Source organism: Chrysemys picta, chromosome 2 (genome assembly GCF_011386835.1).
Source record: "Chrysemys picta bellii isolate R12L10 chromosome 2, ASM1138683v2, whole genome shotgun sequence".
NCBI lineage: Eukaryota > Metazoa > Chordata > Testudines > Emydidae > Chrysemys > Chrysemys picta.
In genome coordinates, this window is record NC_088792.1 from 230,274,729 (window position 1) to 230,292,694 (window position 17,966).

At 40.7% G+C, this 17,966-nt stretch overlaps 1 protein-coding gene across 17 annotated transcripts in view; it reads left to right on the forward strand.

Annotated features, from left to right (window-relative positions):
* The window catches only part of TRIM55 (tripartite motif containing 55), a 146,336-nt gene that overhangs the window by 40,689 nt on the left and 87,681 nt on the right, over nt 1-17,966 (forward strand). For 5 of the 17 annotated variants that reach the window (XR_010598889.1, XM_065585660.1, XM_008173227.4 and 2 more), the window contains 5 exons: nt 1,301-1,323; nt 1,446-1,570; nt 6,566-6,756; nt 9,034-9,321; nt 10,878-10,922. Coding sequence is in view for 15 of the 17 variants with exons in the window: in XM_065585660.1 (XP_065441732.1) it covers nt 1,301-1,323; nt 1,446-1,570; nt 6,566-6,756; nt 9,034-9,321; nt 10,878-10,922 (672 nt within the window). In the remaining 2 variants the exon portion in view is untranslated. Of the gene's footprint in view, nt 1-1,300; nt 1,324-1,445; nt 1,571-6,565; nt 6,757-8,880; nt 8,973-9,033; nt 9,322-10,877; nt 10,923-11,731; nt 11,823-17,966 lie in introns of all 17 variants that reach the window. The other 12 variants (XM_065585665.1, XM_042845455.2, XM_065585666.1 and 9 more) reach the window with 7 other exon arrangements.

The window sequence follows — 17,966 nt, forward strand, 5'->3', positions numbered from 1 at the left end:
AGCACAATCCCTGTTTGTTCACTTCCCAGTGAACATACACACACACGAGTTTTCATTCACAACAATGTGCAGAAATGATTTTTCTTCATTTGAATAACATGCAAGCAAAGGGTAAGCACGAGAATACGAGCATTTTCTATTCACACCAAAATTGCTGTCCTGTTTATAAGTTTTCAGTCATCCAACCAGGAAGCAGAAATAATATTTTCATATATATTTATATGATCCCCAGGACTGCAATATTTGAGCACCCCCCAATTCTATATATGGATTTAGCCATTTCACCTCTGTGAGGTAGTGGAGTATTATTATCCCTATTTTGCCTATGGGCAGTTGAGGCGCAGAGAGGTTAAGTGACTTGCACAAGGTCACACAGGCTATGGCAGGGCCAAGAAGTTTTAGGTTACATTCCAATTCCTTAACTATAAAACTATTCTTCCTTCTTACTATGGGTTTGAACCTGCTACCACTGAAACCAGTGGCAAGCTTCCCAATGATTTCAGTCAAGTAGGATTTGGTCTCATGTGACTTTCCATCCTGGAATCTTAAAATCCCATCTGACCCCCCAGCAGGGAGGACTTTTTTACAAGAACAATGTGCAGGAACAGGAATTCATCCTGAAGGGCAGAAAACCCTCTGTAGGATATGTGGAACTGTAAGGCGTCAGAACGAGAGGTGACCAATCACACACTGTGAATAGTCAGACATAGTCCGAGAAAGAAATATGCTAGAGTGAAATGTTCACGGAACAGTTATGAATAATGATAACTTTGTAAAAATTCAAAAGTCTATCCTCAGTTAATTTACACATAGCAAAAGGGCACAATGCATTGGATAAATTAGTCTGTAGGAAAAGTTTACCCAGTCCAATTTCTAGGAAACAGAAGTCACTGTCAAGGAGAGCAGGAGTAAGTGGGTCGTGTCCGGGAGGGAATATTGGTTGGGCTGGTCAGCTTCAGTTTTGCCACTGTGTGTGCACAGCATATGAGCCTATGTATCTATCTCAATAAAAGCAGATATTAAGGGCCTGATTCTCATTTATACTTTACACTTCCAGAGCAGTATAAAGGGGTCTTAATGTAAATGAGAATTAGGGCCTAAAACACTCTGTTGTTCACATGTAAGCTAGTTCTAACCTCAGTCTAATCTTATTCATAGGCCTCAGAGCTCTCATTTATCATGAGAGCTCAAGCTAGCATATTTAGAAACAGCACATGTAAGAATCAGGTATCAAAGTATAAAACCTGTTTAATAAAACAAACCTTTTAAGCATTCAGTCATTTCACTTTTGTTTTCACAGAATGTCAAAGCATTGCTACAAAAGTAAGTACTTCCCATTTGAAAGGAAGTGTATGTTTTTGATATTTATCATAAATTATCCATTTTGTAAACATTTATTTGCCAACCCAAATGCAAATGTAAATGACAAAATATCTCTATTTTAGAATTACTGAAGCATCTAACGCATTTCAGATGGAAAAAATAGAGCCTGGCTATGAAAATATGAGCCATTTCACAGTCAACCTCAATAGAGAAGAAAAGATAATAAGAGAAATTGACTTTTACAGAGGTATGTTACTGATGTGACCAAAACTGCTTTCTTTCTTTTCAGTTGTGTGCAATTTACATGAAGATACCATGTAAGGAAAATTCAAATCAGATATTCCCTTCTATCCACCAATGTACCTAGATCATTTAACATAAATTTTAATCAAAAGTAAAACCCACCACGGTTTAGAATCATGTAACATGTTGATTCTTATTTTCCTTTAATATAGCCTAGTTCTTTCCTAAGGACCTGATCCTTCAGCCCTTACTCGTTGATTGCTCATGTAAAAGAGCTGTAGGATTGGGCCTGTATAGGTACTAGTCTGTCATTACAATGAGAAACAGCAGTTTTATGGACTGTCAGATATAGAAAATCATTAAAGAAATAGAATAACGCAAACTAATAAAAGTAACTATGAATAATATATTTTTCTTTTTAATTATATCAGAGAAATTTCATTGAAAATGTAAATGGAGTTCAAGATCATACATTTATGGAGACGAACAAGGATGCCATTATTTCTTATACATTTAGGGATCTCCTCTGGTGTCATTTATATGCCTGATATTTCAGAATAGATGAAATAGTACACAGTTACTATTCTATGCTTAACTAAGTAGCATGCAAACGGGGCACCGTTATGCTTCAGCTTACAAAATGATGGGAAATCAGAGGGTCTGAATAGTTGAAATAAACAGATTTCTCTCTTAAAATCTTGAACATCTGAAAATATAGAGAATCACAAAGCTGGTCCTCTATTCTTTACCTACTAACCTTGGGCTTTACTGTTACATTTATATTTCATATGATAGTAACACCATTACTAGGATGTATGTTAATATATAGTGTCAACATAAGAAGGTCAATCCTGAACTCCTAGTACATCTAACACTCCCACTGAAGTCAATGGGGCCTCTGTTTTCAGAGGGCTTTCAAGATCAGGCTCAAGATGACTTCTTGTATCAGTATATAAGAAAATTCCTCATTGTGATAACTTTGTCTAGTTTGCAATTCGTTCTTGGTATCTTCTTAGTCATACAAAACATGTAAGCCAATGAAAAGGTTTAGTAAAATCTTCCTGAGTGAAAGATAAGACTCTCCCTACCTTTACAAAATATATGGTCAGTTTGAAACTACAGTTAATACATCATGGGATCATAGAAATATAGGGCAGGAAAGGGACCTCAAAGTCATCTAGACCAGTGGTTCTCAAAGCCAGTCCGCCGCTTGTTCAGGGAAAGCCCCTGGCGGGCCAGGCTGGTTTGTTTACCTGCCGCATCCACAAATTTGGCCGATCGCGGCTCCCACTGGCCACGGTTCGCCGTTCCAGGCCAATGGGGGCTGCGGGAAGCGGCGCGGGCCGAGGGATGTGCTGTTCGCCCTCTGATTTCCTAGTTGACTATCATATTGCCATTTAATTCCCATGTTGTTGATTACTCTAGACCCTTTGTATTAATTCTGTATCCTCACTGGTATTTAAAGCTCCTCTCAATTTAGTGTAATCTGTGCAGATTTTATTAACTTGCTGTATATTCCTTCCTCTACAAAGATGTTACTTGAGATCAGGACTAAAACAAATGTCTGAGGTTGACCACTAGACACATCCCTTCAAGTTAATAGTCTGTCATCTATCATAAGACTTTCTTTACAGTCCTTCAGCCAGTTTTCAATCCATGCTGACAGTGTTAATATCCAAGCTGATTTGAACTGATTTTGAGAGGAAGATTTCATGGAACACTGTGTCAAATGCTTTAATAAATCCAAATATAGTACATCTACTAATTTCCCTTCAGCCACTAATTTTGTATTCCTGACCGGGCCATTAAAAGTCCAGTTGGCCACCTGCAGTGGGGCAGGCAGGCTCCCTACCCAGCTCCTTGTGGTTCCCAGAAGCGGCCGGCATGTCCCTCTGGCTCCTAGGCTGAGGGGCGGCCACGGGAGCTCTGTGCACTGCCACTGCCCCAAACGCCAGCTCCGCAGCTCCCATTGGCCTGGAGCTATGGCCAATGGGGGCTGCAGGGGCGGTGCCTGCAGGCAGGGGCAGCATGCGGAGCTGAGTCACCTGGCCACCCCTGCGACTAGAAGACAAAGGGACATGCTGGCTGCGTCTGGAAGCTGCCTGAGGTAAGCGCTGCCCAGAGCCTACACCCTGCACCTCCTCCCGCACCCCAACCCCTGCCCCAGCCCTGAGTCCACTCCTGCACCAAACTCCCTCCCAGAGCCTGCACCTCCTCCCACAGCCCAACTCCCTGCCCCAGCTTGGCCACCCGGAGCCTGAACCCTGACCCCCTCCTGCAGCCCAATCTCCTGCCCCAGCTCAGCTGCCTGGAGTCCACACCCCAACCTCCTGCCCCAGCCCTGAGTCCCCTCCCACACCCAAACTCCCTCCTGGAGCCTGCACCACACATCTCCTCCAACACCCCAACCCCCTGCCCTATCCCAGAGCCCCTTCCCGCACTCCAAACCCCTCATCCCCGGTCCAGAGCCCCCTCCTGCAGTCCAAACACCTCATCCCTGGCCCCATACCAGAGCCCACACCCCTATCAGGAGCCTGAACCCCCTCCCGAACCCCAGTCCCCCACCCCAGCCCAGAGTCCCCTCCCACACCCTAACCGCTCATTTCTGGCCCCACTCCAGAGCTCGCACCCTCCAGCCCAGAACCTATACCTTATCCCACACTCCATCCCCCTGCCCCAGCCCGGAGCCCGCTCCCACACTCTGAAATCCTTGGCCCCAGCCCAGAGCCCACACGCTGAACCCCTCATCCCCGGTCCCACCCCAGAACCAACACCCCCAGCTGGAGCCCTCACCCCCTTCCGCACCGCAACCCTCTGCTCCAGACTGGTGAAAATGAGCGAGTGAGCAACGGTGGGGCAGACCAAGTGACAGATAGAGGGGGAATGGAGTGAGCAGGGGTGGGGCCTCGGAGAAGAGACGGGGCAGGGGCATGGCCTTGGGGAAGGGACAGAGAAGCGGGTGGGGCAAGAGTGTTTGATTTTCTGCAAATACAAAGTTGGCAACCCTATGCCCTAGGGGAGCTTCTGGAGGCTATTTACTAGGGCTGTCAAGCGATTAAAAAAATTAATTGCGATTAATTATGCAGTTAAACAATAATAGAATGCCATTTATTTAAATATTTTTGGATGTTTTCTACATTTTCAAATATATTGATTTCAATTGTAACACAGAATACAAAGTATACAGTGTTCACTTTATATTTATTTTTTATTACAAATATTTGCACTGTAAAAAACAAAAGAAATAGCATTTTTCAATTCACCTAATGCAAGTACTGTAGTGCGATCTCTTTATTATGAAAGTTGAGTTTACAAATGTAGAATTATGTACAAAAAATAACTGCATTCAAATATAAAACAGTGTAAAACTTTAGAGCCTACAAGTCCACTCAGTCCTCTTTCTTCTTCAGCCAATCGCTCAAACAAGTTTGTTTACATTTGCAGGAGATAATGCTGCCCACTTCTTGTTCACAATGTCACCTGAAAGTGTGAACAGGTATTCTCATGGCATTGTTGTAGCCGGCATCGCAAGATATTTATATGCAAGATGCGATAAAGATTCATATGTCCCTTCATGCTTCAACCACTATTCCAGAGGACAGTTGCTCTTTTAAGACTCCTGAAAGCATGCTCCACAACTCATCCCTCAGATTTTGGAATGCACTTCAGATTCTTAAACTTTGGGTTGAGTGCTGTGCTTTAGAAATCTCACAATCCCACAATCTTCTTTGTGTTTTGTCAGATCTGCAGTGAAAGTATTCTTAAAATGAACATGTGCTGGGTCATCATCCGAGACTGCTATAACATGAAATATATGGCAAAATGCAGGTAAAACAGAGCAGGACACATACATTTCTCCCCCAAGGAGTTCAGTCACAAATGTAATTAATGCATTATTTTTTAACGAACGTCAGATGCATGAAAGCATGTCCTCTGGAATGATGGCCGAAGCATGAAGGGACATACGAATGTTTAGCATATCTGGCACGTAAATACCTTGAAATGCTGGCTACAAAGGTCCCATGCAAATGCCTGTTCTCACTGTCTGCTGACATTGTAAATAAGAAGTGGGTAGCATTATCTCCCGTAAATGTAAACAAACTTGTTTGTCTTAGCAATTGGCTGAACGAGAAGTAAGACTGAGTGGACTTGTAGGCTCTGAAGTTTTACATTGTTTTGTTTTTGAGTGCAGTTGTGGAACAAAAAAATCTACATTTGTAAGTTGCACTTTTATGATAAACAGATTGCACTACAGTACTTGTATGAGGTGAACTGAAAAATACTGTTTCTTTTGTTTATCATTTTACAGTGCAAATATTTGTAATCAATAATATAAAGTGAGCACTGTACACTTTGTATTCTGTGTTGTAATTGAAATCAATATATTTGAAAATGTAGAAAAACATCCCAAAATATTTAATAAATTTCAATTGGTATTCTGCTGTTTAACAATGTGATTAAAAATGTGATTAATCACGATTAATTTTTTTAATCACAATTAATTGTTTTGAGTTAATTGCGTGAGTTAACTGCGATTAATTGCCAGCACTACTTTTTTACCTCAGGCAGGGGGAATGCAACTGCTACAACACCCTGTGGCAGAATACAGTGTGTGTTCCTGTCTCCAGCACCTGTGGGGAGCCTACACTGTTGGTGGCACTGGCCGGCTTGCCCAGTCCTTGTGTTCAAGGCCTGTGCACAGAGATGCAACATGTGGGGAGACGGCTCCTCCTTGGTCTCTGTCTCTCTCTTGCATCGTCTTCCTTCCTTTTGCATGCATCCATGGCAGATTCCAGTCTTGGCCCTATGAGCGTCAGCTGAAATTAAAGCTGTACTGTCCCTTGAGAAAACCGTCACTGTGGGTCCCTTTAGCTATCAATAGACCTACTGTATAGTTACCATAGTAACTTCATATTTCAAAATCTCTGTGTTGTATAAAGAGCGTACCCCATGTATTGTTGTGTTAACCTAGTGCTGTGCTTACATGAATGTTTATTAGAGGAGGAGGGTGATGAGGAAGATGAGGTGATGGAAGGTGAAGAGTTTGATGAAGTCCGCACAGAGTCATCTGGTGAGGAGGAAGAGGTAGCTGAGAAAGTATCTCAGCTAGACTCAGAACCCAAGAGCACAACAGGAGGCCCTCAGACTGAATCAGCCCCATCATTACCACCAGCTGCCTCAGTTAGTCAGGTAATTGCATCCAACTATTCTCCGGCCTATCGGCTATGCTGAATGTTTCCTCCATTCTAGAGCACTATGAATGATCTAATCTGACCCGATAGATGCTGAAACATATGTCAGAAACATGTCAAAAATATAGCCCATTCAAGGAAGAAAGCAAAGATTTTACTGCCATTGCTTATATTCAAGCTGTGTATGTGTGTGAGTTCATTGGTTTAAAAAAACAACAGTGTTCTCTTATGTAAATCAAGGAACATTTGGTTACTAAGATTTCATTTTGGAGCAAAACCCTTAAGGACTGACAACTCGACGCTCAGTTTTGGTGTTTGTTATTTGCTTAGTAGAAACTAACAGTTATAACTGAGATGAAGCATGCCTTCTGAAGAATTCATAAGCCATATTACCTGATCTCTCTAAACTTTTGTTCCTATGGATGACATTTACCTTCCTTTGGTGGTCTTGTCACTGGGGATATCATTTAGAAGTTCACGTCTCATAATGTTAGATGCAGAGAAGTAAGTCTGTTTGTTATGAAATGGCAGCCCAAACACATTCTGGGTTTGAAATATCTTTATATTTGAAGCCATGTATTTAGGATATGTTTGATATCTTTGTACTTTCTCTCCTGGAATACAATTAAAATAAAACACCAATGACTGATACTTTGTGAGATCTACACCAAAACAATACCTGCTAATATCCTTCAGCTATCAATATCGGCAATTAACTTACCAAGCAGGACAAATTAATCTCTTCTGCAACTCCAGTTAAGTCCTGACTCCAGCACCATGCTGAGGTCATTGACAGTGGTGCACAAACAAGGAAGCAAATAAAGAGTCCGTGTTTATGGCAAAGTTCTGATTTAACAGAACCAGGGTGGGAGGGGGGAATAAATTATCTAGATGTATGCCTTCTTTGATCTATTTGAGGGCTTACACAGGTTTGTGCCTGTTCTCTGTGGATATTCTTAAATCAGTTTAGAAATGGCATATATCTATTTAACTTGATTCTTTACCAACTTAATCTAAATCTAAATAAGCAAATTTAAACTGATTTAAGAGTGTTCACATGCAGAGTTGCACTAATTTAACTTCATATGTAGACCAGGCCTAATTAGAAACTGAACTACCTCATAATTTTGTGAAGTCTGACACCTCCTGAGTGAAAAAGAATATAGAGACATGCTGGTCTAGCCCATTAGTAATTTTAAAACGCCATTATGAGTTGGTCAGACTGGCATGTGGGGGATGCAGTGTGCAGGATGCTTGCAGTTTAGCTTTTTCCTGTTGGCCTAGAGAAAGCAAAGTAAAAATGTTGTAATATCTAGTCATCTGTACTAATGGTACCATGTGGTCAAAACCTGCAGTTGGCTAGTCTGGAAAGACTTGACATTGATAGAGAGGGTGCAGTTCTGTCAGCTGCTCCAGTCATCGATAAGGTATAATTACAGTCAACTATTATATATAAACAGTTGTGTGGTGGGCAAGCATTTATCTCTATTGTCATTATAGTCTGTTTATTCTACCTGCTCATGTCAACAGAATCAATGTTGAGTGATACAATTCTGTATATTTATTTTTAAAAATAAATTATTGTCCCAATCCCAAACCCAAGGAAATGATTTAAAAGATTCCAATTGACTTCAGTAGGCAGTGGGTAAGACCCCACATATGTCATCTTCAACGTATGAGGCCAGTACTGGAAGTTCTTACGCGTTGTGTAGTATAGTTTAGCTCAGTGATTACACAGAGATGGGAGCTCACTTGAGTATGAACTCAGGTAACTGAGTAAGAACCTCCAGATTGGCACTTAGACATTTCTGTACACTAGGTAGTTTTTAGGCAATATCTCTAAAATAAAGGACCTCATTCTCCTCTCAGACCATTTTTTACTATCATGTGACTTCACTGACTTCGGTGGAGTTATTCCTAATTTATACTTGAGAAGAGAATCAGGCCCAAAGTGTGTAATGAAATTAATGAAAGGAACATCTCCTTCAGTCTTTTCTCAACCAAGGTTCCCTTTGAAGCTAATGGGAAGTTTTGCTGAGTGGGGCTGCAGGATTTGACCCAGTGTTTGTATTTTCCATACATATATTATCCAAATGCTAGACACTTTTGCTCTGTATTTCAGTTATAATTCTTTTGGACCTCAAACAATAAATTCTTTGCAGTGAGATAAAAACAAACATGGCATGCAGAGAAATACAGGCTGAACACAGGAAGGTAACATAGTGCACTCTGCTTGTGTGTTTTTTTTGTTTTTACTTTATCTATCCTGATGAAGGGTGAGGTTGTGCCAAGTGGTGCTCGACAGACTGCGGAGTCTGAAACACAAATGCCATCAACAGCAGAAACCATCGATCCCTTGTTTTACCCTAGTTGGTATAAGGCCAAATCACGGCAAGCAAGCGGCCCAAGTTTGACCCAACTGAGTGATGGGTTGGGCCAAGTAGGGCCGTCCGTTTCTCTGGAAATGAATGTAAAGAAGGCAGAAACTACAGAAGCAGCAACAAGCAATGAGTGTGAACCTGGGAGTGGTAAGGAAATTAGCACAACTGCAGCTACTTCCCAGGTTAGTGTTAATGATATCTCAAAGTGTATTTGTATGCAGCTGGGGTCCAAATGGGATATAATATTGAAGGAAATTTTGTTTTAAAAAAAATGCAGAGGCAAACCATTATCTCAGAAATATGGAAACACAACTCAGTGTGATTTCAATAAAGTCCATGAATTAATACATTTGATTAAAAATGTATTGTGGGCCAGACTCTCAAACTTAGGAATCCACAGGCGTGTGCATATATTTTCTTGTGCCTAACTTATGTGCCAGTGCACCCAATATGTGGAAGCAAATACCTGAGGCGCTCATGCATGTGGTCAGCTAGATATCAGACACATGTCTAATTGGCCATGTCTGCACACATCAGGTATTTACACATTAGTGGCAAACAAATCAACACAGTTACCTTTATGCAATGTTGAAAATCTGAATCTATATGTCACATGCAATTTACAACCATTGCATAGGCAGCTGTTGCTTGAGACTTACCTACTGTAGTTTTACTGCCGTATCTGTCACACATCTGGAATGTACGGTTGCTCTTGGTTAGCCTTTTCTCTATGCACACTGGGCTATGTAAGCGTCAGGGTTCTTTTGTTTGTCTGACGGCAATTCTAAAAGCATGGTGTGATTTAAGTTAATTTTGCATTGTGAATAACTGTTCCAAAAATTTTCTTTCAAGAGTGTTTGCAATATGATCAAAGATCAGTATGAGCATCAGAAATGCTAGCCCTGTATTAGACTATCACTATTATGACATCGGCATTGATGGAATAATGGAATGTCATGTGTTTTTTATTTTTCTTCTTAAAAGGACACTGTCAGAGTTTGGCAGACCCCAAATTTGACTTTTTCCTCTCTGTTTGTTTGAAAAGTCCATGTAATTCTTAATGGGCCAAAGATTCATGGAGTGGAGCTGAGGAACATGTGAAAAATGTGCACAACACACATGCGCCTGCATTTGTGTGTGTAAATTGGTTAAGGCCTAAATTTAAAAAGTATCCAATAATTTGGAATGGCTCCATTTCTGGGTGCCAAACTCAAGAGATGTAGGTTTTTGAAGATTGTAGACCTCCTGTTTTTGAAAATTACTTGTGTGCATGCTTGTGTGTGTTGTGTATGTGTGTGCCTGAGCATGTATGTAGCAAATACTTCAATGCTATGTTTTTTCTTTAAAAAAAAATCAATGTCAGCAGTTTGGCACTCATGAGCAACCCTACAACAATAAACCAGTGTGTGGTGGGGGGGGAAAGATAAAGAAACAAGAGTAAATTCAGATATGGCATATGAGGACAAAGCTCTAATGACTGAGGGCCCTCTCCAATAACCACTGAATTCAGTGGAAAGATTTTCATTGATGTAAGTCATAATGAAGGCTAAAATTGGCCTATAGTTTTCAGTGTTAATCCTTCCAGGCCGGCACTTTATTTATGAACAAGAGTAGAGTAAAAATATTTTTTTAAATTATGAAACCTACCATGACAATGTCGTCTTAAGTGTGTTCTAGACAAGATGTCAAAAGCAGGTACTATTCAAAATGAAACTTCTTGTTGCTGTTGTTTCAACAGAACTGTTACAAAGAATTAGGGCCGCATCCTGCACGCCACACTCAGGTAAAATGCCCATTTACTTATCTTAGTGGGAGATTTGCCTGTGTAAGGACTGTAGTTTCCGGCCCTTATTATCAGGAGCAGTAAAATAGCAGAAATAAATGTTTGATGTGACTTTTACTTTTTGGAAACCCTACTGCAGTGGCTTTCAAGCAAACCAAGGAAGCAAACTGAAGCAATTAGGGAAAGTAGAAATACAAGAGTAAACAAGGGGGAAAGAATATTTTTTTAGAGTTGGGACAATTCCTGATGGTTGCGAATCATTGTGCACTGGTTACCATGCTTCAATATTTGTTGGAAATAAGTATGATGTGTATGCACACTGCTGGAGGGATAGCAGGTGAGCAAATAATGGGGGTGTGGTTCTGGGGCTGGGAGGAATTATGGGTGAGATTCACAAAGGAAGGTGGGTAGTCATGGTTTTGTAGGTCAGAAGGGTTGGTGGGAATGTGTTTTTAATGGAAGAGTGGTGAAGCAGTGCTTGGACAAGGAGAAATGGCAAGGTCATATGTAAAATGGCCTCTGCCATGTGGCAGTGATCATGTTAAGTAGGCAAACTTTAGTTTGTTTCCTGCCTGTGATTTTAACAAAGACCAATCTGGCATAGTTTCTAGAGTCATTGATAAACCAAATAGAGACTGGGTATATTCATCATGTCCCTGTTTTCATCAATCTCTTAAGTTAAATAATGACATGTAAAAGAATAACTGAAAAAAATGTTCTGAAAACTGAATCTCTTCATCAAACCTGGTGTTGACCAGCCCAGTTTACTATGACAACATTAGTGAAGCATTCTTCTTATTTCCTCACAGGAGTTAGCATTCTGCATATCAGTTTTGGCTTTTCTTATCATACTGCATCATCTCTGGAGTCAGATTCAATACATGATTTTTACTTTAATGGGTAGGAAATGTTTTGTTTTACCATTAACTAACAGCACAAGTAGTTTCTCTGGTAATGTTTCTAGGTGGTCTATAAAGGATTTTTTTCTCTTTCTGCCATCTAAAAAGAACCATGCTAGCTTATAATACCTGCTGCCTAAAGCTTTTTCTCCTCACACTCCCAAAATGCCATCCTAGAGTTTAATCCCGCATGGTTAAAAATTAAATATCCTTGATTAAAAAATGAGGGAAACCCTGCATCAAATTCATGGGCTCATATTTCAGTTGTTTTTAGGCATTTCAGTAGCTATTTGAAACTATAAATCAATAATAACAACAAACTACCACTATTTTTGTGATCTTTATATAACAGTCATGCAAACTTACCCAATGAGTAGTGAGTTTTGTTACAGTCTTAAAGGTATCACTTTGTATGAGAAAGGGTTTCTTTAGGAGCTACAATGCAGATGAAAGACTCTACATATAGATTTAAAATTCTGCTCCTTACCTCTCATGACAGCAAACTATTTATTATGTGAAAGAAACAATTGTCATTCGTAAGGTCATAGACCATTTTGTCATAGATCTTTCTCACTTTGTCCTAGGAGTTTGGAGGGTTGTTTTGGTTTAGTTTTTGAGGTCCCTGAGGCTGAATACTTTTGGGTCAGTTTCCCCCCTCTGTGCATGCGTGTAACTCCTGTTGTCACCAATGATAAGAACACTATTAGTGAGAACAGATTCATAATAAAATATCAAGTCGTACATTTTACAGCACTGGGCACTGGCCTGTTCTGGAAAAGGTACTAAGGCTTTGGACTGAATAGTTTTTTGACTAGTGTCATTTCTCATAGTAGTTAAGGAAGAAAAATGATCTTCCTTTAGAATAACATATGAGCCAGATTCAGCCCTGCCAACACAGTAAGTGTAATGTGTACCCTCTGCAGTGGACTGGGCTATTATTCCCCTGGGGGATTCCACCCCAACATCTCTCTGGGTTTTCAGTGTGGGAGGGCAACAGGAATTCACTGAAACTGCTCATTCCCTTGCTATGGGGGCTATGTCCCCTTCCCCTGCCAACACTGTCTGTTTCTGGGGTATTCTGCCTGCCTGCCTGCAGGTCCACTTAGATCTTCAGCAGACGGAACTTTTCTCCTTTGTTGCCTCCCTCCCAGGCCTGGTCCACACTAACCCCCCACTTCGAACTAAGATACGCAACTTCAGCTATGTGAATAATGTAGCTGAAGTCGAAGTACCTTAGTTCGAACTTACCGCGGGTCCAGACGCGGCAAGCAGGCTCCCCCGTTGACTCCGCGTACTCCTCTCGCGGAGCAGGAGTACCGGCGTCGACGGCGAGCACTTCCGGGATCGATCCCAGAAGATCGATTGCTTACCGCCGGACCCAGAGGTAAGTATAGACCTACCCTAAGTCAACATTTTGCTTCTGTTGTTCTGTGCCTGAGTTTATGCCAGGAGAAGCTGGGAATTAATCTGGTTCTGAAAATAACACGGAGCAAAATCATTCCTACCTGAGGCTGAAATATTTCTATCCTGTTTGGCTGAGGGCCTTCTTTTGATGGGATTGTTAATAGAACCTGAAAATTTCCAGAGAGCTCTAGTGAACTACTGGATATACTGGTTTGCTGACAGACCACAGTATCAAACGCCAGGTGGAATTTTGCAATACATGCTGTTTGCAACCACTATTGCAGTAACCCCAAATGCCTTCTTGCCTGGCCTTCACTCTGGGGGCACCATGGCTTACACATGATTTGCAACAAATAAAGCAAAATAGAAGGTGACTATAACATTGGTGGTGGACGTCTTGGCAGAGCTTGAGCAACTGAAATTTTTGAAGCCTTATTCTCTTATCTGCTGTTAAAGGTACAGAAAGTGTTCTATGCCTCCATCACAGGCTCTGTGAAACTTGAACAGCAGACCTTTTGTGGCTTGCCTCCGTCCAGCAATCCGGGCTGAGCAATCAGCTATTGAGATTTCAGAGCAATACACTCAGGGGTCAACTGCAGCATCTTCTAGATTTCAGTTTCAGCCAGTATATCTTGATGCAGTGCTGAATTGTGTTGGGCCACATCACATATCTGGTTCATGTCTGTTTTGTCTGGTTCAGACCAGCAAGGAAACATTGGGCCCTCTGTGAGAGTAAGTTGACAGGTGTGCTCAACAGGGCACTGATTAAATCCTGTTCAATAAACTGTCATTCAACACTGATAATCTTGCGAGCTACTGACAAAGATTTAATCTCCCATATTTAGGAGTGATTACTGAGAAGATTACAACAAAGCAACTCTGATAATATCTAAATAATATCCTTGACTCTGGTTAGCTTAATTTCAGACCTGGATATGGAAAACGAACAGATTGAGGGTACATCTACACTACAGGGGGGAGTCGATTTAAGATACGCAAATTCAGCTACGTGAATAGCGTAGCTGAATTCGACGTATCGCAGACGACTTACCCCGCTGTGAGGACGGCGGCAAAATCGACTTCTGCGGCTTTCTGTCGACGGCGCTTACTCCCACCTCCGCTGGTGGAGTAAGAGCGTCGATTCGGGGATCGATTGTCGCGTCCCGTTGGGACGCGATAAATCGATCCCCGAGAGGTCGATTTCTACCCGCCAATTCAGGCGGGTAGTGTAGATCTAGCCTTAGTAGCACTGTTGATGATCTCCTCTTAGAGCTGAATAAGCCACGTGGCCCAGGTGATATTAAAACTAGCAGCCACCTTTGATACCATTTAGCCATAAGGTATTGTTGATACAACTTCTACATCAGACTGGAATGAATGGATTAGCCCTTGAGTTGCTAATCCTTTACTCCTTCATGAATAAATGATTACAGTGGGTGATGTTGGGTAGTTTTTCTTCTACTCCACATGCCCTTGTATACAGAGTACTGAAAGGGTCTATCTCATCCCTGCCACTATGTCCTCCTCAAATTATTGATAAATATATTGTATAATTCCAATGGAGTTAATGTAACTCATTGACTTTGTCCAGACCTTCATCAACTTAATCTGTCCTTTCCGGTTTCTATCCATCGGGTTTTTGCCATATTCCATTGATATTTAATCATTTCACAATGTCTCTTCTCAAGCCCAGCTACCTTTATTTCTAATAACTGAATCTCCTACAGCCCTCCCTAACTCTCATTGCTACTTACCACAACCCTTCCGGCATCTGGAAGGATTTTCTTGATGCGTAAGTAATGGCCATCCTCCTGTGTATCTGCTGGAAGAAAGGGATCGCCTCCAAGACCGGTAACATTTTTTACTAATTCCTAAGGATAGTTTGCCACAATCCGGACTACTGCACCTGAGAAAGAGACATGCATCTTTGAATAGACATACCCTATTAAAATAGACTGAAAGTGGTAAATTACACAACTTCCTGTAGGCCATAAATGATATCTGGATTGATTTATTTGTATTATAATTAGTTTAGAATAATTTCTGTATTTCAGTTGCAATGGTCACCAACATAGTGTGGTCCAAAGAGAAGCAACCCGATCTCCCATATGAAAAATAAAGAATAGATGCATAAATCACCAAAAGCAGCAAAGAGTCCTGTGGCACCTTATAGACTAACAGAGCATGAGCATGAGCTTTCATGGGTGAATACCCACTTCGTCGGATGCATTCGACGAAGTGGGTATTCACCCATGAAAGCTCATGCTCCAATTCGTCTGTTAGTCTATAAGATGCCACAGGACTCTTTGCTGCTTTTACAGATCCAGACTAACACGGCTACCCCTCTGATACATAAATAACCAAGTAATTACATATGGATGATAAAATAGTTTTTATGCAAATGACCTTAGAGACCAACATGTCCCTATCCTTTACCCACTTCTTATGGCATGATTAAATAAATAGTCAAGTAGCCACGAGAGACCATGTGCCCTGAGACCTCAAATGCTGGAAATGCTGATAGCTTTCTGCATTCAATTATTTTTAATTTCAAAAGGTATTTTGAAGAAAATAAACCATAAGAAAAAGAGCATAATGTTATTCTCATGCTTAATTTCCCATGAGCACAAATACGCTTTATGTATTATTGTAATAGTATATTTAAATTTCAAAAACAAACAGAAATAAATGAAAATTAAACTGTGTTCTGTACATTTAATTGAGAGACTCATAGTGTCAGATTCTATTCAAATTACTACCACACCAGTGCATCTTTTAGCATAAATTATACAGATAAAGTACAAATAACAGCCTGTTTTGTGTATCAATATCTGCACTTCTCTCACAGTGCTGGAATTTCAGTATGCAAAAACCAAGTGATAATTCACCATTGCTCATGTTTGTCATACATGCACAATAAAACATTTTACAGTGCTTATTAATGCAGTAAAGATCATGTGTTCTTTAAACAGTTAAAAAGCTGGCATCTTTGTATTTTGAAATGATACACCGAAGTAGATTTTTCTGTTTTGTCAGTATATCATACAGGCAAAGATGGGTATTGCTGTGTTGTGTTTACGGTCTTGGGTCCTTAATAAATAAGGTTTACTAGTCAGATCATAAAATGCAGGTCTCCATACTTTAGCCGTCCCATTCTTGAGTTTGAATAAAAACTGAGGGCTTGTCTATATAGGGAAGCAATTCTGAAGTAAGATAAGGTATAAATTTAAAGTGCTATAGCTTTTCTGGAATAACTGCCTATATAGACACTTATACTGGAAGAGTCCACACACACAGTTTTTCCACAATAACTATTTCAATCAATTTCCTTGTATAGACAAGCTCTTAGTCCCTGGTCCAGTGAAACAGTTAAACAGTTCCATTAACTACGGTGCCTTCAGTGGGAATGCTCATGTGCCCAAAGTTAAGCATAAGCCCAAAGTACTTAATTAAATGCTTTGCTGGATTAGGCCCTAATTAAGATCCCCAGGATTTGGCCCTGGAGATGGGCAGAAAGAACAAAAACCTGGATACAAACACCTCTGACATTGGAGTACTGTATTCAAAAGTCTGCACTCGGATCCAAATTTTGTGACCGAGCCCTATATATCTCATTTGCCAAACTAAAAACTTGATCCAAATACCAGGGGAACAGGCTTACCGTCATTATTAGTAAAGCCTAAGGCCAAACATTTTTAAAGGTGGGTGTCTAAAGTTAGACATCTAAATCGCCGTTTAAGCACCTATCTAAGTGCTACTTATTTTCAGAGGTGCTGTATATCTGCTGCTTCCACTGAAGTAAGGGCTAAGTACTTCTAAACATCAAGCTACTTATTTATGTTACTAAATATGGATCTAGCTACCTAACTTTAGGCAAAGAAGCTTGACTTTTGGGGTCTAAATTCTCTCCTTTGATTTACTCATGCAGATATCTGATAGCTGGTCCAATCCATGCACTTTAGGATCAAGTATCAGAGGGGTAGCCGTGTTAGTCTGAATCTGTAAAAAGCAGCAGAGGGTCCTGTGGCACCTTTAAGACTAACAGAAGTATTGGGAGCATAAGCTTTCGTGGGTAAGAACCTCACTTCTTGCATCTGAAGAAGTGAGGTTCTTACCCACGAAAGCTTATGCTCCCAATACTTCTGTTAGTCTTAAAGGTGCCACAGGATCCTCTGTTACTTTAGGATCAGTGTCTGTCTGGGTCTCTGGTTGCTCTAGTTATTTTGTCTAAGATGAGGTAGAGAGTACAATATTTTGTAGTCCAAATGAGTTACTTACTAGCAACACGTCATAGAGCCAAGAGTCTAAAGAAATACCATAGTTCAAAGGGACTAAGCCACATGTGTCTAGCTGAAAAGGAAATTCAAGTTAAATCATCCACAAACCGTACTCGATTTCATTTCCCTTTGCAGTCAGTATCTACAGTGCTGTAATTCTGTGAGGATATAACCTATAATAAAGATTGAGCTGTTTGGGGAGAGAAATGCTAATTGAATGACCTATGTTATTCTTGTTTCATGGGTTTTAAAATTTTCCATTACTTGGTTGTAACCTTATGCTATCTACTAGAATTACCATAGGGACATTTCTGTCTGTATTCACATACTTGTAGTTATATCTGCCCCCGTTGCTGAATACTTTTATTTCTTTCAGCTGTGGATTCTCAATGTATTTGCCCATGACATAGTATTAAATCAAATGTCAGAGAGGCCTGTAACTGGTTACGTTTTAGCTAATTGCT